This window comes from Conger conger, chromosome 17 (genome assembly GCF_963514075.1).
Source record: "Conger conger chromosome 17, fConCon1.1, whole genome shotgun sequence".
NCBI lineage: Eukaryota > Metazoa > Chordata > Actinopteri > Anguilliformes > Congridae > Conger > Conger conger.
The window spans coordinates 16,104,179-16,129,216 of NC_083776.1; the positions used below are offsets into that span (position 1 = coordinate 16,104,179).

A 25,038-nucleotide genomic window follows, 5' to 3' on the forward strand; every position below is an offset into this window, starting at 1 on the left:
GGTGGTGGGCGGGCGGATTTTGGCTAGAGGCACAGGCCGCAGTGTCCCAAAGGTAGCCGATTAGGTAACTCAGTCACTTACCCTGGGCGTGTTGCTGTGTGTCCCAGTGCTGAATGCATCTCGTTGTGATGATGTTATGGTGCAAGCACGGGCCTGCTGATGGAGCCTACGCAAAGATGGCTTCCCCCTGGAGTCCGGGAGAGGGGCTCCATTACAAATGCATTTCAGGAGTCCACTGTTCCCCAGGTGTGTTGAGAGACATTGGATGAGCTCAGTCACTATAGAAAGGGCCCTTTTAGAGCAGGATGGCCTAAGAGAACCAGTTGCTGGCTGCTAGGCCAGGGGGTAACAGAGATGGATTTTGTGGTCGAAAATGACACATAGATCTGTGCTACTCTCAGGGGGTGTAGCTGTTGTACCACTAACCTGAGCAAGGTGCTTAATCTGAGCCCTGCTGAAAAAAAACTGGTTTTGAAACAGCTGGTAGCTGGTTGGCCAGTTCAGACCAGCTCTCAGCTTGACATGGTTTGATCAGCTCAAGCTATGTTAAGATGGTTGACCAGCTCCCAGTTCAGACAAGCTACCACCACTAGCTTGTTGACCAGCTCATACCCAGCTATACCTGCTTTAAGACCAGCTTGGCCATGTTGGTTGACCAGCTCATACCCAGCTAGGCCAGTTTATGACCAGCTTGACCAGCACAATTTCCAAGCTGGTTCAGCGGGCATAACTGGATTTTACAGCAGGGAACTGCTCCAGTAAATATCCAGCTGAAATAATTTTAGATATTCAAACAATGTCTGCTGCATAAGTCATTTTGGATGAGACATCAAGTCTTCTAAATGTAATTTTGTACCTTTCAATATCGGTTTAGACATTTCTATATCATTTCTGGTCATTTCTATACCAATCACTTTATACATTCAGTGCTTTGACAGGTTATAAACACTTGCATACTGGCGTGGGATTGTGGGGATTGTATGGTAGGTATTTCTGTGACTGTGAGATTTGGGTACAATGCTTCTTGTCCAGGCACATGTGACACATCTCAAGAATGGGATAAACTGCCCAAATCCAAGTGTGCAAAGCTTGAAGCTGTAATTGCTGCCAAAGGGGCTTCAACAAAGAACTGAATTAAGGGTCTGAATATTTATGTAAATGAGAGATTTGTTTTCATTTTGGCATTATGGGTTATTGAGTGTAGATCAAAAAGTGAAGGGGTCTGAATACTTTCTGAAGCCTCTGTATACATGAATGAGACTGTTCTCCTCTCTCAAGGTGTGTGCAGTCTAGCACTGAAAGGGGAATCTATCATGGGGGAGGGGCTTCCTCAGAATCATTAATAATTAACTACCAGCAGGTCCCAAAGGAGCTTACATTGCATTTTTCACTGAGCTGTTAAAACAGCCAGCAAGAAGGAAGATTTACATGATTTATGTGCTTTAGGTGCTTGAGGTGATTTTGGTGATTTAAGAGATTTCAGTAATTTTATATGATTTATGTAATGTAGGTGATTTCTGTGATTAGGTGATTTCCTTGATTTCAGTGATTTGAAGGATTTAAGTGATTTAGATTTAGGGAGGGGGAGGGAGAGAGGGGGAGGGAGAGAGAGTGAGACAGAGAGGGGGAGAGAGAGGGAGGGAAAGAGGGTGAGGGTGAGAGGGTGAGAGAGGGAGAGACAGAGAGGGGGAGAGAGAGAAAAGGAATGAGATGGAGGGGGAGAGGTAGAGAGAGAGGGAGACAGGAAGAGGGGAGAGAGAGAGAGAGAGAGAGAGAGAGAGAGAGAGACAGGGAGAGGGAGAGAGAGAGACAGAGGGAGGGGAGGGAGGGAGAGAGTGAGACAGGGAGAGGGAGAGATTCAGAGACAGAGACAGTGAGAGGGGGAGTGAGCAGGAGGGAGAAAGAGAGAGAGAGGGAGAGGGAGGGGCAGTAGCGGAGCCTGCAGCTCCATCGTCCTGCTCCCTGGCAGCACTCTCTCCCTGGCTATCTGACTGCTCACATCATGGAGCCCAACAGCCCCAAGAAGATCCAGTTCTCAGTGCCCCTCTTCCAGAGCCAGCTGGACCCCCAGGCAGCAGAGCATGTGAGTGCATCCTCCGGAACCTCTGCTTTAATGAAAACACCCTCCGGTGAAGGAACTGTAGAACTGTAGCCATTCTTGGAGCAAATTGCCATGCATTAATAATTGCTTTTAAAGGCTGCTTTTTAATTGCTACTTATCATATGAATAAATATTTTGAACAGTAGAATATAGAATCCACTGTAAAGTGTGATACCGCTATACAAATAAAATGGAATGAATTGATGAACTTACTATTTGGAGTGTGATTTTAAGTGTATAATTATATTTTATTTTGTACGTTACAGAATTATCAGGTCCGTTATGTATGGATTAGACACTGCAGAAAATCTGTTGTTTTCAAGCATAGTTTCAAATTGGGAAGACTGAATTGTTTGTCCAATGACCAGAGACAGTCATGGTTCAGTATATAACAGTGAACACATTTATTTGAAAACATTTCCTTATCCCTGGCCTCAAAGCCTAATGGTACAGGAAACTGGTAAAGCAAGCTGAACTGCTGCTCTAGTGAACATAGATTACAGAGCTGATTGTCATATTTGGAATGTCTGTGTGAAGTTACTGGTTTTTTGCATAGTATACTGTATCTTCGCCTTCAAGGGGCATGCGTGTCTCTAAAAGCATGCGTGTATCCAGGAGCATGCGTGTTTACTCTTGTGTACACATGTGACTAAGACTGAACATGCTGAGGTAATGAGGACTGAGGATGTGAGATGTGTCATTTTAAGTGGTTATTGATCTGAGGAAGGGGGTTTGGATTGGCTCTGGTGCCACGCTTCAGATTACCTCATGTTAAAATGTATCATTTCCGAATTCGGACAGGGTGATGCCCAGTTACTAATTACTGTAAAATACGAACCCAAGAACGACACTGAAATGCGTTAATTAATCGACAGAGCAGGTGATTGGTGGAAGTGAGTCAGAGCATGTGATTGGTTTTGTGTTTTACCAGGTGATTGATTATGTGTCGGAGCAGGTGATTGGTTGTGTGTCGGAGCAGGTGATTGGTGGCTGAGTGTCAGAGCAGGTGATTGGTGGCTGAGTGTCAGAGCAGGTGACTGGTTTTGTGTCAGAGCTGGTGATTGGTGGTGTGTGTCTGAGCAGGTGATTGACTGTCAATCAGAGCAGCTGATTGGCTGATCCAAGCCCTTAGCTCTATTATGTTCCACAGATCCGCAGAAGAAGACCTACTCCCGCCACGCTGGTGTTCTACACCGACCCAGCTGCATCAGGTAAGTCTCCACAGCCTCTGGCGTGGTGACATCATCAGCCTGTCTCAGCTGGCCGGCTGACACACCCTCACCCAGACTATACCGCTGGTCCTTCAGCTCTCCTGTCATCAAAATGAAGGGCTTCCTGTTGTTCCTGAGATAATAGATAGCTTGGGTCCGTCCTGCCCTGTTAGTCATGCGACAGCGGAGTCGTGGGTAATCTAGCCTTGGTTTTCCAAGGCATGATACGCTGTGCTGGCGGTATCAGTCTGCCCCCGCCCCCCCCTCCCCTGTGGCGTCAGCGTATGGCCCTGGTGGCGGAGTAAGACACAGCACAGCCGTCTGCCTGGTCAGCACAAACACGCGCAAGGCCCACTACTTCCTGTGTGCCTGCTTTCACTCTGACATCATCAGGTAACAAACACATCCACCAGGGCAGAATCACACATGACAGCACACAATACAGCTCCTTGGCCGCTCTCATAAAAAAAGAGACTGCTGATTGGTCAAAAACATGCTACTTAAAAAGACAAATCCAAAGTCCCCCTGTAGTGGACAGTGTAACTGCTAACTTCAATATTAGAAAAAAGAAAGACTTAATAAAATATTGTATTTTTTCTCTGTGTTTAACCATTCAAAAAAATATGAGGATAGGAGATAGGTTCATGCAACATAAGGAGAGCTGTTAATCAAATGAAATTTAACCAATCATGGCGTGCCGCTGAGGAGAGAAAAAGCCTTCATGAAATGCTACTGAATGCATGACTACTAATATGAAGTATCTGAACATAAACATACAGTAAATAGCAGTGACTTTAGATGACATAAGATGATTGGTGCAGTGTATTACTAGTCATGCCCATATAGTGCTAAAGACCCTAAAGCCTTACAGACACTTACTCCAGAACCTAAAATGGGACGGTGGGCAATATGGGACCTTTAATCAGTTTATGTTTAAACAATGAGAATTGAATCTCTCAAAACTGATTTGATACCTTTTAACCATGATCAATATTAAATAGCTTATCATCGTAAATCACACCACAGCCTCGTTTTGCCATTAAAACTCCCTGGAGACCGACATCCTTACAATGTTTACTTTTTTAATCTATTGTAATCTATTGTTTTTCTTACATGTGTGTTCCTTTCTGGGTCCCAGCACCTGTTGTATGTTGCAGTGAATGCTTGCAGAACCGTTTTAGCAGAACCAACTCCGTGTGGCTATTTTTTCACCATGGACAGATTGTTTGTCGTGTCTAAAATGTGCGGTCAGTTTTAGATAACAGTGGTGCTTGCAGACCACTCTAGCTTGTTGCTAAGGCTATAAAGGGATCTAATTCTAAATCCACTGAATTTGCCATTTTCACCCCAGCCGTCTCTGGAAGAGTTAGAGAGGTCCAGCTTTCAGAAAGTAACAAAATCTCTAGGATTAGGGGGGATTTTGGGAAGTAAAATATGAGGCTGGTTGAGAGAGTAGAAGCAGGGCAGGGCAGGGACAATAAGAGGGTCACATAAACATGGACCGGGGCCGGGATCTGCTTGACTGACAGGACATGTAACCAATCATATTCTTGGTTCTATGACCAATTAAAGCACAGATATTTGCATTAGGCTTGGTCAAGGCTAGGAAACAGCATTTTAAATGGTTCATCATTGCCTGCAACTGTTGTTTCTGTGCAGTGCATTGTGGGTCTGAATAGACTCCACTGTGTACTGTGAGAGACTCCACTGTGGTCTTCACGGGGGTCTTTTAGACAACAAGTTCAAACAGCTGAAACTTGCTATTAACTTTTCTGATGCAGCAAAGACCACTTTCTTATGCATACAGGAGCCAGGACTGTTCATTGCTTTATTGACAGCCGGAATACGTAGCAGCAATCCGGAAAAAAACACCAGACCAACAGCTGTGCAGAGGGGACCGCCAGTGGGCCACTGTATGCACGTTAGCGGCGTTGTCAAAAATCACAGGCGTCTGTGTACTGCGTGACCTTCCTAACTGCCCATGTTGTCATGGTTACCTTTGGCACTACCCACGGCTGTGCGCAAAGTTAATACTTTGTGCGCGCAGCACTTTGTTAATGATGTTTCTGTACAGGGAAATTTAATAAAACGGTGTCCTTGGGCCACTCTAGTTTATTGGGGCTTAACATGTATTTTAGTCATCAGCCCATAAAGCCTCCAGTGTGGCACGCAGTGGGAATAAAAGCAGGAATGAGTGTTTTTCAGGGAACTCAGCGGTGGCACAACTCCAGGGAACACTTTTTCCTGGCTACTGTGAACCTGCTTACACACTGTGTGTGAGTGTGGGCGTGTGTGTGTGTGTGTGTGTGTGTGTGTGTGTGTGTGTGTGTGTGTGACAGAATGTAGTGTGTGCATGTACAGTATGTTTATGTGTGTGTTTGTGTGTCTGTGTGTGTACGTGAGTGTGTGGGTGTGCATGTGTGTGTGTGTGACAGTGTAGTGTATGTGCATGTACAGTATGTTTGTGTGTGTGTGTGTGTGTGTCTGAGTGAGTTTGCTTGCGTGTGTTGGTGAGTCAGTGTATGTTCTAATGTCCAGTAAGTGTACATGTGTGTGAGTGAGTGTGTGTTTGGGTCTCATTGTGTTTTCCTTTTTTTTGACAATACTAATGTCTTGAATGAAAAGAACTTGTTGCAGTAGAAATATGGTTGGAATGTAATTATTTATTTAATTTGTATTGCATAACCTTTATTGTGTAAGTATCAGCATAGTAGAATATATGGTTCATGAGCATAAGCGCATGACTTTCCAGGTCTCATGAGGACATAGTTTAGGAGAAATGTGTGAAATGAGCAAGTTAATGACAACTATATTATTTCACTGAAAATAAGCTCAACCCACAGGCTGAAGGACTTCATTGTTGTGTCTGTGCACTTTGCCTGTGATTAATAAGACTGCATTAAAGCAGTTTTGTCTCATTGGCTCAAACAGCTCTGGGCACTGGGATGGCAATACTTGGAACACAGTGTTCTTTATGCCTGATGGTGAACGGCTTTTATTTTTCCACAAGCCTGCCTTCCATGAATGACTCATTTGTGCGCATAAACACATGAAATACAAGAAGGATTCATTCTCATTGACAGCCAGAATTATGAATTCCAAAATTTTATTTTTCTAAAAATGATTTCTGTGCTTTAAAAAAAAAAAATCATGAATAAGACCTCTTTCTGTGCATTTTAGTGATCCATAAAAATAAGGGATACACTTCACTGATCAGCAGTCATTGATCAATGAGACTTTGCTGGATGAAATGAATCATTTCAATTCAGATGGTTTAAGTGAGGAAAAGTAACTCAGCTGGGGCATGCAAGGCCAGGAGCTTATTAAAAACATATTTCAGTATGCACTACTTTTGAGCTGTGATATGAAAGATATCTTTCCTCTCCTGTAATTGTTTGCTAATTGTACATTATTAGGGAATTACTAAAGCAACCATGTGTTTGTTTTTTATGGTAGTGATGTGCAAATGGCACATATGTGCATTCAGAGTTTTGGCTGGGGCAGGTTGAATTGTAATTGACCGAGAGTAACTTTGATGAATCAGGAGAATCATGATTCATTTGTGCATTATTCAGTCCTGACATTGATTTGGCATTTCTCCTAGGAGCAGAGGACAGGAAGAGGATAAGCAGTCAAGCCGAGGTACACAGCACCTTCATTTTCTGATATATGTTTAGAACTGAGGTATACAACAATAAATACATTCATTTCTGCCTCAAACTGAGGTATAAGTAATGTTTAATAACCAATGTATACAACAAGAAACACCCATCCCGCTGCCCTCTTTTGGTTGAGCCGTTGACATCCCAAATTATTGTTGCATTCATATTTCTAAAATAATTATATCTAAAACAACGTTATAAAATTGCAGGATGGCAATGCCCAATTGTGACACTCTCCACTGGTGATAACAGCACTTTAGATTAATGTCAGTCTGTTATTTGCAAAGCAGGGCAATACAACAGCAGGCTCCCCCATGCAACACAACCCTGACCTAGTCAGAGACTGAGACATAGGGTATATTCAATGCATCTAACAATCCTTGATACCATTTCTCTATGTCAAAAAATCATGCTCCAGTATAGTACAAGAATATACAATTCAGCGGTTGCATGGATAAACACATTCGGTTTTTAGCTGACTTTTATTGCACATCCGGCCAGCATATTTCTGGTTTGGTAGAAGTTTGTTTGGCAAATTGGATGCAGACATATTTATGGAACTAAATGTCCCTCCTATTTATGAAGCTATGACTGTTTTCTGACTAATGTTGAAGTTTGTGGTATGTTAATGTAGTGATCATGTGGGTGTTTGTGTTCCTGAAAGTTAAACTTTACCCTTTTCCATTCTCCATCTCCCCAAATCCCAGAATGCAGAGCTGTCCCCTGCCCAGAGAAAGCAGGGGGTATTCACCCCACCCACCATGAAAGGTATCCAATCAGCAACTGCATGACTGACTCAGCCACAGTTTCCAGATTACAGGAAGTATATTCATGCGAATGCTCCAAAAGCGCAATCTCATGTGACGCTAAAAAGGAGGCATAGAAGGCTACTGCTGAAAAAGACAGCTCAAGCTAGGCTTCAGTTGCTCCAACGACTAACATTTTATCGGCCCAAAACAGCTACAATAAATAAAAAAAAGACTCTTAGCACCAGAATTACGTTTCCAGACCCGTTCTTGCTGGCCTGCTGTCAGTGGGTCAATGACTCTACCACATGCCGAGCCTTCAGTTGTTGGACGTCTGTGTACATCTGGTTGACAAACCCAGCATAAACACTCAAGAAAAAACTCAGACATATCACTAGCTAGATGCCTGCAATCATGGCGTTTGAGGTCGTGTCCAGGATATGAAATAGACTAACACGATTTAGTGTGCTGCAGGTAGTGGTGCTTCCTAGTCAGCGACAAGAACATAAGACCGAGTTCTACAAGACTATAATCCAATAATCAGTTTTAACAGTTGGATGCTTATTCTGTGAAGCCAAGATAGCTAACCATCATCTCTGTCATAGTTTAAGACCGTTCATCCTGAACTAACATCTGTAAATGGCATTTCTCATTATAAATGAGCACGCTGTACTACATTTAGTGTTTGAAGCTCTGATTTAGTCGTCGTGCATACTGTGTTAAGTGTTAGTTTCATATTTATACAAGTGTAAGAGTGTAAGGTGGGGTGTGGGGTGTTAGGCCAAACGCAGACACCAGGGTTCCTAAAAGCTGATCGCAAACAAACAACCACTAAATCTGCAAAGCAGACTAAAGCAAAAAGATAAAAGGAGGAATAACCTTTAACTGAAAACTACCCCACCGGGGAAAGTACTCACAAAGGCAAGGATAAAGAAGGTGAACTTAAATAAATCCCAAACGGATGGTAAAATAAAACTTGTTGTAGCAAATAAACTAACACAGGGAGAGTAGACTCCCAGAAACACTATTCTCAGTGAAAATAGAAGAGTATTCTAACAAAGGGAGAGTTAGATTCCCACAAAATCTTCTCTTGCTGAAAAGAAACTAATACTCAAACATAGGGAGAGTTAGACTCCCACAAACTCTTTTCTCAGAGAGCCAGCGATACCTTTTACCAGCTTCAGCATAACAGAAGCACCTGAGTGCTGTGAGTGGAGGGTTTATCATGGGTGTGGTCTGATTGCACAGAAATGATTACACCTGTGAGTAAATGGGCTGAAAAGCCTGTCAACAGACCAAACCACCCTCCAGTGGTCCAAACCGGTACTACACCGTGACACAGAGACTGAATGCACTTTATGTTAAGAAATTAAACCAGCAAACATTTGTTTTTCTGAGCCTTGTGATTGCATTCTGCACCAAAACATTTCAATTTCAACAATCGCATTTTTTCCCAGCTGACTTGCAATTTTCAAACATTCCCACAATTTTATTTGAAAATAAACCAAAAAGTAATAAATTAAGAAATATTCCCTGCGTTACGTAAGTGAAGAGCCAAAAAAGTTTGTTTTTCGTGAAGCAGATGGTATTGATTTTCTGGCTCATTTGTTTCCGGATGTAGCCAATAGAATCAATACATTCAAAACCATATCTAGTTGCAAACGGTTCTCTGCCATAGCAATCTCCCCCTTACTCACACAGATGCTACTAGTGCCCCATCACAACCAAAACCATAATGCAATGCTCTTAAAGCCAAAAAACAGATATGCTCTCCGTGTGGCTAACATCCACCCCCTCTCTCTCTGTCTCTCCTTTCTTTTCTCTTCATTATTGTGGTTGTTGTTACTATTATTATAATTTTAATATTTTCAAATATGCTTATTTATCGCTATGCTATCTATGCAGGAGAGCCATCAGAAGAGAACCTTCCCAGTCCTTCGTCTATCTCTCGATAGAGATAGTCTATCTTTGTGATAGTTTTGTGATAGTTTTGTGTAGATGGGCCAGTCTTTGCTGAGTCTGTTAGCTGTTACCCCTGCCGGCTGTGTCCTAGCAGTGCCTGTATCACAGCTCTGTAAGTCATTAGAGGATCCACATCCATTTCCATCATTTTTTGTGGGAATTATTATTATTATGTTATTATTATGGTATTTTATTTATTTATTGATGTGTTTGTTGGTTTGTTTGAATCAAATATTCAAGTATTTTCCCACAGTTTCCTGTGGAGGACAAGAGATCTTTAAAAGTTAGTACCATTTTCAGGCATTTTATCTATAAATGGATGTTGATTTTCCCTGAAAATAAATGTATGAAATTGAATAAAAAAAACTTTTGAAAAGGTTGTGCTGTTGATTACATGAGACAGCTCAGTTGTGTTTATGGCAACTGTGAAAGTCTGTTGCTGTTAAAATGTTAGAAAATGTCACGTTTAATTATTTAATGTTTTCATTGTGAAAAAAGTTCCTGCCTCATATCCTTAATATCATACTAATGATATTAATTATATATATATATATATATATATATATATATATATATATATATATATATATATATATATATATATATATATTAATGCTGGAACAGCCACTTTCGAAGTAAGAATTTAAGTATGAATTTACTTATGTTCAGTCTTCAGTGTTCAGGGGTCACCTGTGATATGGTCAGTGTTCAGGGGTAACCTTTCTTAAGGTCAGTGTTCAGGGGTCACCTGTGATATGGTCAGTGTTCAGGGGTAACCTTTCTTAAGGTCAGTGTTTAGGGGTCACCTGTGATACAGTCAGTGTTCAGGGGTCACCTGTGATATGGTCAGTGTTCAGGGGTAACCTTTCTTAAGGTCAGTGTTTAGGGGTCACCTGTGATACAGTCAGTGTTCAGGGGTCACCTGTGATATGGTCAGTGTTCAGGGGTAACCTTTCTTAAGGTCAGTGTTTAGGGGTCACCTGTGATATTGTCAGTGTTCAGGTATCACCTGCGATATGGTCAGTGTTCAGGGGTCACCTGCGATATGGTCAGTGTTCAGGGGTCACCTGCGATATGGTCAGTGTTCAGGGGTCACCTGTGATATGGTCAGTGTTCAGGGGTCACCTGTGATATGGTCAGTGTTCAGGGGACACCTTTGGTAAGGTCAGTGTTCAGGGGTCCGATGTGAGGCTCAGTCACACACAGCGCTTGTGGGGGCGTTTTGGGCCCAGCTGATGGGGGTGTGTGTGCCTTGCTTTCGCAGGTAGGGAGCAGGCTGACCCCCACAGAGCTTGTGAGGATGTGAGAGAGCACCACAGACTCGCACAGACACACCCAGACACGCCTTTAGAGGAGCGGCCAGGGGCCCCACCCAGGCGGAAAGACACGCCTTATCAGCACCTGCTCCCCTTTGCCACAGGTAGGGTACTGACCCCACCCAGCTGACCTAGGTCAAACACACAATTTATTTGGAAAATTCTATGCTTTATTGAGCTTGTCTGGTGTATTGAACATTATCTGCCACTAGACTGGACACACAGATCCACATGTCCATGCTGTATCTACAGGATTATATTACATTAGTGGTCATATTGCTATAAAATGGTAATAACACTGCATGAGGAAAAACATAAAAAAGATTTCTACTTTTGAGCATGGGGCATGAAGTCTAACACTGATATTTAAATTTTCCCTCGTTGTGTTCAATGTCTTTATTGGCTGTCTGTTATATGTCTGCTATTTTCATAAATTTGACATTTAGAGCTGTAGGCCTGTGTTAGGCCAGTAGGTTGCTTAAAGTAGTGTTTATCTGTGTGTTTACACTTCGAAATAGCAATTCAATAAGCAAAACCGTGAAGGAATCTTATCACCTAGATTCACCTGGCCAGTCTATTTCATGGGAGTGAGTTCCTATATTTTGCAAACTCATCGTAGCCAATATTGCGTATAAGAGGTATTTGGGGATTAAATCAACGGACATTTCAGCAGACATACCTGAAGTCAGAGCACTAATCCTCTGAATGGTTCTTGTTGGCACCCCAGATAAAGACTTGCATTAACTTTACAGATTTAGATAATGCTTCATGTTCATGGCTGTGGATAACTCATACTTTATGAAAATTTTATCTTATCTGATCTGTGTCCTGCAGTTTCATTGAACTTCAGTGTGCACTTATTTGATGTTGCTTTGTAATATATAAATGTGTTCTAGGGTTGCCTTAAATTAAAAATAAAAACTTAAAATGGAAATAAAAACCCATTTTAAGGTTTTCAATATGTGTATTAAAGGCCAACTTCCCATTGTCTTCACTTTTAATAAGCTGTTGTCTAGCTTTTGACTGCACTTATTTATGTTTCTGATTTTTTCTTGCTCTGTCTGTCTCTATCATGTTCTCTCATACTTGCTTTGGATAAGATTTTATGTTTTAGTTCTGGTCTGTAACTTTATGTGTTGCTGCCTTCTTGGCCAGGTCTCTCTTTTTAATCGCAATGGGATGAACCTGATTTAATAAAGGTTTACATATACCAAGATATTTATAAGAGGATACCTTTTCCAATTTGTTTCTGCCTCTATGTAAAATAGTAAAACTTTGTGCACACTGTAAGTGATCTCTGATAAATGCCGTTATCTGAGCATTCAAAATGAATTTCAACTAGGTTTGAAGAGTTTGAAAAGTATCTTTATTGAGTGAGGAAACAACTGTCTCATCTGCGTATAAGTGGATCTTCGCTGGATGGATACACTTCCATAAATAATTCATAAAAATAGAAAATAAAACAAGTCCTAAAATGAAGCATTGCAGAATACTGATATAAGAGTACTTGCGGTAAAGTCTGACTATGATGCATAATATGAGAATATTATTTTCTGTTAATATTTTCAGCTGTGTATTCACACAAGTGATTAATATGATTTGAGAAATTTTGTGGCTCAACATTTATTGAATCAAAAACAGATCCAGCGGAAATAAAATGCCTGTTAAAAGTTTCCATAATTACATTCTTTTGAGCAAAAACATTGCAGTTTACCTTTAGGAAGTCTGGGTGGCATGAATATATGGTCGGACCAGAGGCAAATTTAGTCAGTTTCCAAAAATTTTCTCATTTTCAGTCACTGCATTTACATAATAATCAGCCTTAGCATTCCGAATCAAATTAAAAATTATGCTGATACAATATGGAAAACATTTATTGGCTGAATGGCTTTAAGTCATCAATGGTCCAAGGTATCAAATGAGCCTCAAATCATCTTGTTGCTGCCAGATATGCAGTAGATACTACAAAAATTGTTTCTCCTGACTAATTGTCCTGTTGAACTCAATGGAAAAAATATTCAGGAGAAACAACTGTAGATGTGTCTACTGTATATCTAGTGGCAGCACAGTGGTTTGAGGCTGGTTTGCTACCTTGGACCCTGGATGACTTAAGGGCATTTAGCCAATAAATGTGTTCCATATTGTATCAGCATAATTTACAGATTAATCTAGTCCCACCCCCAATTCCCATAGAGATCCATTCAAATGCATGTTTTTTTTTTACATATACTGTGTATTCAATACCACAGATTGGGTCTTAAAAAGGACTCCATATACACTATCCCACCCATTGTTGGATTTGTAAAGCATTCGATGAAATTCTTTTTTTTAATAAACATATATTCAATACCCCATTATGGGTCTGGAAGGTGTTAGCCAAACACAGACTTCAGTTTTACTGCATCAGAAGTCTCCATATTAACTTTAACATTGTTTGGTTGATTTGTGAAACCCGTAATACATTTAGAATTATTTCAAAATGCAGCCTTTAAGGAAATGCTTGCTGATATATGTGAAAGTAGACACCCTGTAGGGGTGGGGGTGCGGATATTGATTTCTGCTGTAATATGAGACAGGGTGTGTAGCTGCGCACCCACTCCTATGAAAATGTCTCCCAACTGCAGAGGGAAAGCTGCTGAAGATGCCCACTGACTCTTCCTTTCCTGAGGAGGAGGAAGGTCTGCCTGAGCTGGAAACCCTCCTCCAACAGCTGGAGCCCCTCCCCAAACAACCAAAAGAGGCAGAGCTCCTCTCCAAACAGCTGGAGCCCCGCCCTAAAGAGCTGGAGTCCCTCCCCAAAGAGCTGGAGTCCCTCCCCAAAGTGCTGGAGTCCCGCCCCAAAGAGCTGGAGCCCCTCCCCAAAGAGCTGGAGTCCCTCCCCAAAGAGCTGGAGCCTGTCCCCAAACAGCCAGAGGGAATGATCCAGCAAGGAGATGATGGGGACCCTTAGAGAGGGTGCACGACCCCTTTCAGCACCTCCATTTTATAACAGATTCACACTCCAGTGGAGGGGCGTTTGGGTCGGGGCGGGGTGGGGGGGGGGGTGGGGGGAGATCTATTGGAGACATTTCTCCACTAAAGGGATTTTATCAAATTACTTTCTGCCTATGTGGAATAAAGTCACCATACCTCCTGCCTACAGTATGTTCGGTATGACGTTAGTGTCCTATCTATTAGCAGGAAAATGTATTGCAATATTTGGGGGATTTTGCGGACTTGCCTTGACTTAGGTCGCAGTGCATTTCACTGTTGATGAGACAAAGATGAGATAACCAGCATATTGTTATATCTGAGATATATGAAAATCAATTTTTGGTAAATACAGACTCTGGAATCTGACATGAAATGCAAATTATATCTTTATTTTTAATGGACTAAAAAGCATTCCATTTTATGAATTAACTACTTTCATTCCCTCTGTGTGCTGAAAAAAATATTTTTGAATAGTTTGATGAATAAATTTCTGATAAATGAACATGAATATTTCTTGTAGATTTTTGAACACACCGCCCACTGTTGTGCCCTCTATTGCCGATTTCCATCTCTCCGATTTGAGTGGTGAAAGACAGCTGTCTCCACCGTTCAGAAAAACAGCCCCATAGCAATGAGTCCTTGTCCTAACCCTCTTAAGTGCATCAGAGAAAGAGGATAAAACCTTCAGACGTATACTAGTGGTTAAGTGGGGCGTCAGGTTTCAGTTAATGTATCCTTGGGACAGTAAGACCAGAGTGCTTTGCAAACCCGGGAGCTGTTGTATTCTTCAATTCCATGTTGACCGTGGCTATTTCCTACTCCTTCAGATTAGTCAGGAGACAGATATGAACCATGTACTTGAGGACACCAATGTCAAGGCGGTGATTTTATTGTAAGATTATTATATTAGCTAGCTAAGTTATTCAGATGAAACCGGTTTTGGCTAAGCAGTAGTAAGGCTGCAGCAATACACATTTCTACGTTGCTAGCAGGCTAGCGAACTTGTAGCCAGTGATCAAGTCAGGAAATCTATAAATGATATGCACTGTATACACCTAATAAATAGGTTTTCCATAAGATTAAGTTATCGTCATGTTTACCTCCAAGAAAACACCACAGTGCCATTGTATGTAAAAACATAAAAACATATCTCCAGGTCTCCCCCCCATGGGGATATGGAGTCTCAATGGACCCAGTTCAAAATCTCATTTGTGGAAATAGCTGCTAGGAGCTATGGTCAAAAGCTAGCTGGTGCATGTCCTGCCGGCAATCCAAGGACCCACAGGTGGACTCCCATCGGTGAGGGAGGCTGTGAAACTGATGGAGTCTTTCTGGGCCTGGCTGGCACAGAGGACTCCTGATTCGGCTGGCAATGAAGAACAAGGGACAAATAAATATTAACTCTGGTGAAAAGGGGAACCGGATCCCCAACTTTAATAAATTACAGTACAGTAAATACAGTAAAATACAAAACAAATAAAATAGTATTTGGGAAGCAATGCTGAGGAGACGGGATCAGGAAATCGGTCTGACGTCCTTCTGGGCTGGCTCTGGTCCCTCCCCTGAGGACAAACCACAATTCAGTCACTAGCACACACAGTGCCACACACCATCACACTCAGGTCAGTAGCTCACACCTGTGAAACTATCCCACACCCCTGAAACTGCTGCATATGCACTGGATGGGGAGAATACTGACACCATTCATTTAAAATACTGGACAGCTGTATAGTTTTCAGTTGTTCACGCAAACGTGACAGAAGTGTGAGATTCGGTGAAGTCGCTGTTGTTACCGTTGCATGGGGAGGGGTCGGGGCTGAGTGTTTGCAGGTGCGTGTTGGACAGCGATGAGACCGCCCCCTCATCCACAGACGGGGAGGCCAAGCTCAGCCCGAGGGAATTTTGGGAAGAGTCATTGGAGTTGATGTTGTTCAGTTCGTTTGCAGAATCGGACTGGGCCTCAGAGCCTGTGTGTGTGGCTCCAGCGGGCTGCGTCTCCCTGCGCGTCTCCTCTGTGCTGGGGGACACCTCCTTCTCTTTGCTGGGGGATGAATCCCTCGCTCTTTTCTCCAGCTCTAGGAACAGACCATGCACACAGAATAAGGAATAAAGGCCAGGTTTTAGTCCAGCTACAGAATAAAGGCCAGCTACAGAGACAATAGTCTTTAGAGTTTGCAGAGAATGGTATGAAAAACAAAATTTTGCAGTTCTGCATGCAAAAACGCATTGTTAATGAGAGAGGTCAGAGGAGAAGGGCCAGATTGGTCAAAGCTGATAGGAAGGTGACAGTAGCGCAAATAACCTCATATTAGTGGTATGCAGAAGAGCATCTCTGAACACACAACACGTCAAACCTCTAAGTGGATAGTGTCGTGTGCCCGGACCCCGTGCCGAGCTCAGACCTCACATTCCCACGAGCAGTACCCCACGAGGAGGTGTCTCGGAGAAGAACTCTCTTTTCCTTTAAGTACTTTCGAACATCCTGGAGAACTGATAAGTTCTACTGAACTTCCAGCCCAGTCTCGAAGTGGGGTGATGCAACGCTGTTATATGATCTCCTGTATTCACTGTATTCCTCTAAAAGACCCTTTCTTTATTAATTCACCCTCTCTCAGATATGATTATAGTCAGATATACTTTATTATAATCAAAAGATTAGAGTTATACAGCTCACAGGTTAAATATCATCTTTCAGTTTGCTAATCACATACATACATGCTTTATATTCTTTCAACCGTATACCAGTGCCTTTATGTGATTCACATAAGGTTCATATAACCCCTTTGTTTTTCTAATTCACCTTTCCACCAGATGTTAATGTCAAGATAGACCCTTCAAATATCCATCCTCTTTGGCCTTTACCTTATCCTATGGCTCCCCCTTCACGGAGATAAACGTAACTACTCCTAGAATATTGTGGGCACGAATACCCCTTAACTTTTCTACTTTATTCCTACCTTATATAGTATCTTACTGAAAAATAAAAGACATAAAAATTAAAGGAAACTTATAACTTTAAATCACCTAACAATGCTACCTTCTACCTTATAAGTAATATAAAATATAATTACCACCCATGCCCTAAATATAGCCATCTCACGCTTTCCGCGGGATTTAATCCCTCCTCCTTGCTGTTGATGAGCTCTTTGAACAGCTGCATTGGTTTGGGAATCTGGGGCAGGATCAGGACCCGGACTTTCGAAAGACGTGACTTTGCTCCAGTCACTGGCTCTAATGCCGCAGATGTCAGCCGCAGCATGTGCCTCTCCTCACTGACACTGAGGTTAGGGGGGGGAGGCTTCAGGTTCTTGCGTGGGTCCAGCAGGAAGGTGTTCTGTAGCGTGGAGGGACCCCGTGTCCCGTTCAAGAGGATGTGAATGTTGGTGAAGTCGGGCAGCTTTCCACGCAGGTGACAGCCTGTTTTATCCTCCCCGCTGTAGAAGTACAGGCCACAGCTACCCAAGGCCTTCATTTCCATTTGCTTATGCCAGTAGTAGAGCTGGAGGTCTCTGGTCCCGCCTGTTGACCGCCAGGTGCAGTTCATGGCTCCAAGCATGTTGTAAAAGCAATTAAACTCTTTCACCAGCTTTTCTGTACGATGAGGGATGTGCATGAACACCTCTTCGCTATCAGTCCTGTTGCCACAACTCTTGGGCTGAGTCCACACCGCGTACGTCACTCCGTTCTCCATATCCGCTTCTCCCGCTTCTCATTGGCCTCCACTGGCTTCCTATTGCCGCATGCATCCGTTTCAAGGCCCTAGTGTTGGCATTTCAGGCTGCTAAGGAGACTGCCCCACCTTACATACAATCCTTGATCACTCCCTACTCCCCAGCTAGACCACTCCGGTCTGCCAGCTCTGGTCGCCTTATGGTTCCCTCTCTACGTGTACCTGGCGGTCGAGCTGCACGTTCACACCTGTTTTCCGTTCTGGTTCCTCAGTGGTGGAATGACTTGCCTACCACTGTCAGGACAGCAGAGTCCCTCCCCCTATTTCAACGCAGACCCACCTTTTCAAACTCTACCTTAGTCCTCCCTCCTGATTTCCCCCGCCCTTCCTTTCTGATATCCCTATCCTTGTCTAACCCCCCTCCAAAAAAAAAAAGAAATTTGCACTTATGATGACGACTATGTTTACAACAGCATTCTATGTGTATTTTCCTAGTTCTGGATGTGATGCTTTGACTTATGGTAGAACCTATACACTTGTAAGTCGCTTTGGATTAAAAGCGTCTGCCAAATGACAAAAATGTAAATGTAAATATCCAGACATTCCTGGTAATGCGTAGATTCCTCCGTACGGGACTCGGGGTCGCCAGCCTGCCCAGCTGTTACTGTACTGTGGTATTGAATGCTACATATACTGCTGTTCAATTTCTCCAGTGGGCTCCAGGTCAAGTTCACGCAGAAGTCGTTGGGGAATTGCAGATACACATCACTAGGCAGAGGGAGCGCGCCACTCCAGCTTGATTATAGTTGTCCTGCGTTGCTCTCTCCTCAACAGCCTGTAGATATCTTGTTAAGCGAAATCCTAAGAGGTACCTTTACGTCTAAAAGCTCACTTCTTATATATCCTGAAACTTGTACAGAAGAGTACTTATTCTGGTAAGAAATTCATCCAGAAATATCCCCATTATACCGAGTGGGACAACACTAGCTCTTGCAACTTATTTAATGAGCCTATTCATCACTGTTATCTGCCTCACTGTCATAGTCTCTCTTGGACTCTCTCCACACTTTGACTTCATACAAGCCAGCAGTAAGTGCCCTCCACCATCTCAATACATTCTTCAGGTGCTCTTTCTTATGGCGCCTTAAGGGATCTATAAAGGACATCCAACTAATAGCCAAGTGTAATTCATCCCCCAACTCCTCTACAGTCAGTCCTTTGAATCTATCCGACAATTGTCAGTGCTATAATCAGGGAAGCCCTTAAAGCCTCTTAATCTTCTTTCGGTATTAACATCCCTCCCTTCTTCCTTATTTTTCCATCTCCTCATACTCTTTCATTTCCCAATCGTCCACATTGTTTTCAACTTTTTGCTTTTACCAGGCCTTATGTTCCTCCCCTGTAGGTCATGCTGGAACATATTCTGCGCATGGCCTCAGTCAGACCTTTAGCCTTGCTCCTTAGTACCCTAAATCTAAGTCCTCCGACTTCAGACTCCTCTGCTGACAAGTAGGGCTGCACATTAGCTCTGAACCACATATTTTTCCTCTTACGGGCGTTCTTACTACCACCTCAATGGCGTGTGCGAGGGGTTAACAATGCATTCCGGCCTAACCTATCTTCTGTCAATCTCTCATCAGGCGGGCCTAGGGCCGGGTCCTCGACAATAGGCTACACAGGAGAAGTCTAAAAATAAGTCTAATAAATACCTAATAAAGTGAGTGTATATAGAACTTTATTAGGTACACCTGTACATCAGTTTGTTAATGCAAACATATAATCACGCAATCATGTGACAGACGCTCAATTCTGAAAAGCATGGTCAAGAGGTTCAGACTGGTCGAAGCTGACAGGAAGGCGACAGTAACTCCAATAATCACGTTAGAACAGTGGTTTGCAGAAGAGCATCTCTGAACAACCGGTTTATGTGGATGGCAGCAGAAGACCAATAAATCTAATATGTCTAATAAATGCCTAATATAATGTATACACTCACCAAGCACTTAGGTATTTACTTCTACTGCTGTAGCCTGTCCACTTACAGTGATGATACATTGTGTGTTCAGAGCTGCTCTTCTGGCCATTCTCCTCTGACGTCTCTCATTATCAAGGCATTTCTTTCTGCAGAACTGATGCTCACTGTATTTTTTTTTGCAGCATTCTTTGCAAACTCTAAAGATTAGCGTGCATGAAAATCCCAGGAGATCAGCAGTTTCTGAGATACTCAATCCACCCTGTTTGCACCAACAATCATTCCACAGTCAAAGTCAGTTAGATCACATTCCCCCATTCTGATGGTTGATGTGAATGTTGAACATTAACTGAAGCTCCTGACCCGTATCTACATGACTGTAAGCATTGCACTGCTGCCACACAATTGGCTGATTAGACAATCGCATGAATAAGTAGGTGTAATAAAGTAAAAATGTTCCTAATAAAGTGCTCAGTGAGTTTTGGAATGTGTGAACAGTAATTCATTTGCTGATAACAATATACCACGGCCATGACTTATAATTCTTCTTCACTGTTTAATTTCAATTAGCACTCCATGACTAAGCAGTCAAGGATTTGGAAGCAGGCAGAGACGCAGAGCGACTGTCTCCTCTTCCCTGTGATCTGATGCTGTCTTGAATGCATAATGGGAATATATAAATAAACATCAATAAGGCATAAAGTATTGTTTGCTCACTAATGCTAATGTAGCTTGTTAGCTAGTTAGTTTGGGAGACCATCGTTCCATAGCAACCACCTGGCACTATGTGCGAGCAGCTAGGAACTATTTTCAAGTAAATAATTCTTGCAATGACATTGTAAATAAACACTCTTTTAATTGGATTTTGTCTACAATATCAATATTATGATAATTGGTAATCATTTTATAAAAGCAATAACTCACTCCAGGTCGTGGCATATGCTGTGAAGTTATGCTGTGAAAGAATGACTACCTAACAACTACGGCCTGTCGTGATAAACACACCCTGTACAGCCAGCTCCTTCCAGTGGTCCTTGTTGCACTGGATGACTTCAGCCAGCATGTGGCGCACTTGCTCCAGGTTGATGCTCGGGAGGGAGTAGTCTGAGGCTCCTGGCTCATCTGAGGCCCCCTGACCCCTGTGCCTCTGCACAGACTCCACTACCGTCCCAACCCCTCCTGTCAAACTGCAACAACAAAAACAACAATAACAACAAAAATAATGAGAAAAACAATCACAAAAATAATAATAACAACACAACTAGCAATAACAACAACAGTAATAAAAATAAAAACATAATAACAACACAAATAACAATAGCAACAACAACAGTAATAACAGCAACTGCATCAACAACAAAAACAGTAATAACTGTCACGTTTCAGGTCTGTCTTGCCTTGTTTTTATGTTTTATCATTTGTCTTCGTCACGTATTGTCTTTCATGTATTATGTTAGTCTAGGTTCGTTTGTTTCTTGTTACGATTTATTTTCTCGTCATGTCTAGTTATGTTTCGTTACGATTATTTTACCTTGTTATGTTGAGTGGTTATCGTCTTAGTTCGTTTAGTGTGATGTTTTGATTTATGTTTATTGTTACGCTGACTGGTCGTTGTTTAAACATACACTTTTACATGTCTTTCCGCAAACCTTGCGTTCCGGCTTTCTCTCTCTCTCTTTCTGTCACTCACACCCTAATTGTTTCCATTTGTCTATTTACTAAAACTACTAACGCTAGATCAGGATTGGGTAAAACTAACAAACTAATCATGTGTTCATGTTACCTTACGTTTCTCGTGCATGTCATTTACTAATTTACTAATGCTAGGGCAGGATAGGTTTATTACTAACGATTAGTAATTACCTTGTTAAACTTGTCATCCATCGCACCTGTTTTCTATTCCCTTGCTGCTCTCTAACTAATTGTCTACACCTGTCTACACCTGCATTTATAGCCCAGTCCTGTTCTTCGCGAAATTGTCTGCCTCTTGTACGTCAAAGCAACTCTTGAGCATTACTGTCATTGATTACTCGTTAAGATCCAAGCCTGTCTACTGACCATTGTTTATTGATTTCTGTTTCGTTGACCATTGTTTGTTTTTGACCACGTCCTCGCCTACCATTTTTGTACCTTTGCCTCGCTGATTGTTTTATGGTTTCGACTTCCGCATCGCCCTCGACTACGACCCTGCCTGCCCTCCGCCTGTACTTCTGCCCCGCTGACAGCTCTCCTGCTACCGGACCTCCCTGCACGTCTACCGACTACGAGTTTGCCTCTTCCCTCGGCACCGTGCTTTTTGTTTGTTTATTGTTTGTTTGGCTGGATCTATGTGTATGGACTTTGCTTGTTTTGACTACGCTCCTGGGATTCGTCCCGAATAAAGCCCTGATGGGACTTTATCCAACTATTGTTTCTGAGTCGTGCATTTTGGGTCCAACCCCCACGCACCCGTCTCAATAACAACAAAAACAACAAAACAATAGCAACAACAACATAACAAAAACAACAACAACAACAACATAACAAAAACAATAATAATAATCATGCATACATATAGAGCTCAGACATATAAAAGAACTTACAGAAGAAAGGTCAAAGTAAATAAAAGTACATAAAATAAGGAAAACACAGATGAGCCACCTATGCTACTACAAAAATGACATGACATTACATTACATTAATGTAATGAAAATAACTGTTGAACATCAATAGTGATTCATATGAAAATAAGGACCTGGACTGTACCTGGCCCTCCGCACACTTTTGTCTCCTGATTTCGTAGCTTCCTCTACAAGAGGAGAAATGATCTTCTCCACTGAGTCGATCATCACAGAGATCGTTGGTTCTACAATGAAGTCAATGAACCCTGGAGGAGAAGGAAGTAATCAAAAATGTCATACAGTAAATCCTCAAATTGTGTCCGGGATTCTATTTGAAGCCGGGCCTCGGATAATAGCCGGGGCCGTGGACAAATAAAGGTCGGCCCCCAAATACAAGCCGGGGTAATATTGCCTACCAGTAGGGCTATCAGTCCATGAGCACTAGAAGACATTGTTTCGATTTAACTCAATGAAATAAAAGAGCTCTTCTTAATATTTTATATTGTTGGTTGGTTTAATACTGTTGGCAATGAAAAGTCGTTGTCCTATGCCATGGGTCTCCAACACGTTGCTCTCAAGCTACCAGTCGCTTGCCGCCCCCTTCTGAGTAGCTTGCCAAAGGCTGAAGCAGTATACATTAAAACACAAATGTATTTACAGCACAGTGCACATTCAATGAATGAATGAAAGCGGCTGCCTTGGCTCGCAATAAACAGACGGGTGGAGATTCCGACACTCTTTCAACTACATAAAACTTAACAGTGAACCAGTGATTTCAGTGCCCATCAGTCCCAACTTTTAGCAATAGAATCAGTCTAAAAGTAAATTAAATCCCAAACCAAAGCGAAAATCTTTTGATAGCCTACCGGTATGCTGCTCCAAACGAAACGCATGTCTCACAATAAAACGCACTTTAGGAAAAAAAAGATCCTTAACTTGCTGTTATCTACGCTAATTTGTAATTGTTCATGAAGGCTTGTCTGGCAAGTTGTTATTTTATGGATTCTGGACTTGGCATGTGATTTATAGTGTTTGAGAATATTTGCAATAAACTAAGTCTGTTAAGACTGACACTTTGACTTACCAAACGGTGTTTCCTGATTAGCCTACACTAATTGATTTCTGAACGGTTACATGAAGTGTTGAACAGTGTTGGTCCACTTTAAGTGTAGCCTTTTACTTTATTTCTAAGAATAAAATTCTACAACAGAAGCCTAATAAGAAATAAAGGCCTGCCTCGAATACACGTCTGCCCCAAATAAAGGTCTGTGCTTTGTGCAGCCTAAGTAAATAAAAGACCCCGGACACAATTTGAGGATTTACGGTATGTGAAAACCTTAAGCAAATCAGGGAGTCCAGACTCACCGTAGGATTACCATTTTGTACCATTCTGTACCATTTTGTGACACACACTGACTACCCACCTCTTCAGATTAAAACCGGGGTCCCCTGCTACCCCCATCCATAGGAATCAGATCTCCATTCATTAATTTTCATGATTTTATGAGTTTATTGCTTCTTATGGGTGTTATCACAATATGCAGAGTTTGTGTTATGCCTCTAGTTTAACATAGTTAAGTTAAATATTTTGCCCTTTAGTGAAGTAGCTGAATGTTGTTAACAGGTCTATTGCTCACATACTGTATACAGGTTGATGTACTTATGTTCTCTAGCCTTGTGTGGCACTCTTCATTAGAGTGTCTGCTAAATGAATGTAACCTAATAAAAGAAAAAAATATTTGTACCTAATAAAAAATACAGTAATATAGCAGTTCATAATGAAGCAGTTTTGAATAGAACATTTCTACTGCTTTCTACTGTGTTGTAGAGAATGCGTATCTGTCAAAAAAAGGGTACATTTATCATTCCTGCACTAGGGGGCAGTGAAACACTTTCTGTGCCTCTCAGATAAGACTGGCGGCTCATATGCTCATGAATATGCATGAGGTGGACCCCCGCATAATGAATGATTTAGTCATGAATATTTAGGAGCAGACGCACATCAGTTCATTTCTTCAGTAATATAGACTCTTAAAGGGAAATAATGGGGAACTTCAACTGACTCCAGAGTGATTATATTGCAATAAAAAAAATTAAAAAAGATTTGCATCCATCCATACACACATTTTGGCAGTGCCGTGACATTCAACATACAGTGTTGTAAGCTGTCATAACAGGCCACAGAATGACAGGTGTCATGCCATACTCATGACAGTGTCCCCATAAAAAGAATGGACCTTCCTAAATCAAGAGTCAATCAGAAAAGGGCATACACACCTATCTGAGACTGTGCGACCATGGTGGCTTTACGATCACACAGAGGAGAGAAGGGAAGTCCCAATGCAGCCTCCGTATCACCCTGCGGAAAGTTAAACCACAACATATGTCACAATACCACATTCACATCATGCGTCAGTTATACCACATTTACAACATGCATCACAGTTATACCACATTTACAACATGCGTCAGTTATACCACATTTACAACATGCATTAGTTATACCACATTTACAACATGCGTCAGTTATACCACATTTACAACATGCATCAGTTATACCACATTTACAACATGCGTCAGTTATACCACATTTACAACATGCGTTAGTTATACCACATTTATAACATGCATCAGTTATACCATATTTACAACATGCGTCAGTTATACCACATTTACAGCATGTGTCACAGTTACAGTATATCACATTTACAACATGCGTCAGTTACAGTGTACCACATTTATAACATGCATCAGTTATATGACATTCACAACATATGTCACAGCAATACCACATTCACAACATGCGTCACAACATTTATACTATT

General features: G+C 41.9%; 2 protein-coding genes across 5 annotated transcripts in view; one reads left to right on the forward strand and one right to left on the reverse strand.

Moving 5' to 3' along the window:
• The first annotated feature begins 1,919 nt into the window (after positions 1-1,919).
• Positions 1,920-13,995, forward strand: LOC133116160 (protein phosphatase 1 regulatory subunit 1C-like). 2 transcript variants are annotated; one of them, XM_061225425.1, is made up of 6 exons: positions 1,920-2,083; positions 3,252-3,312; positions 6,917-6,954; positions 7,682-7,742; positions 10,947-11,102; positions 13,623-13,995. In XM_061225425.1, exons 1-6 carry the CDS (start codon positions 2,003-2,005, stop codon positions 13,946-13,948), a joined length of 723 nt encoding a protein of 240 aa, XP_061081409.1. In that variant the 5' UTR covers positions 1,920-2,002; the 3' UTR covers positions 13,949-13,995. The 2 variants fall into 2 exon arrangements, with proteins under 2 accessions (XP_061081409.1, XP_061081410.1); XM_061225426.1 differs by lacking the exon at positions 10,947-11,102.
• A 1,378-nt stretch (positions 13,996-15,373) lies between these two features.
• The window catches only part of LOC133116441 (dual specificity calcium/calmodulin-dependent 3',5'-cyclic nucleotide phosphodiesterase 1A-like), a 70,786-nt gene continuing 61,121 nt past the window's right edge, over positions 15,374-25,038 (reverse strand). For 2 of the 3 annotated variants that reach the window (XM_061225966.1, XM_061225963.1), the window contains 4 exons: positions 24,491-24,572; positions 22,359-22,479; positions 20,619-20,800; positions 15,584-16,046 (listed from right to left, as the gene is read on the reverse strand). In XM_061225966.1, the coding sequence (XP_061081950.1) occupies positions 15,715-16,046; positions 20,619-20,800; positions 22,359-22,479; positions 24,491-24,572 (717 nt within the window). In that variant the 3' untranslated portion in view covers positions 15,584-15,714. Of the gene's footprint in view, positions 15,534-15,583; positions 16,047-20,618; positions 20,801-22,358; positions 22,480-24,490; positions 24,573-25,038 lie in introns of those variants that run through there. The other variant, XM_061225965.1, reaches the window with a different exon arrangement.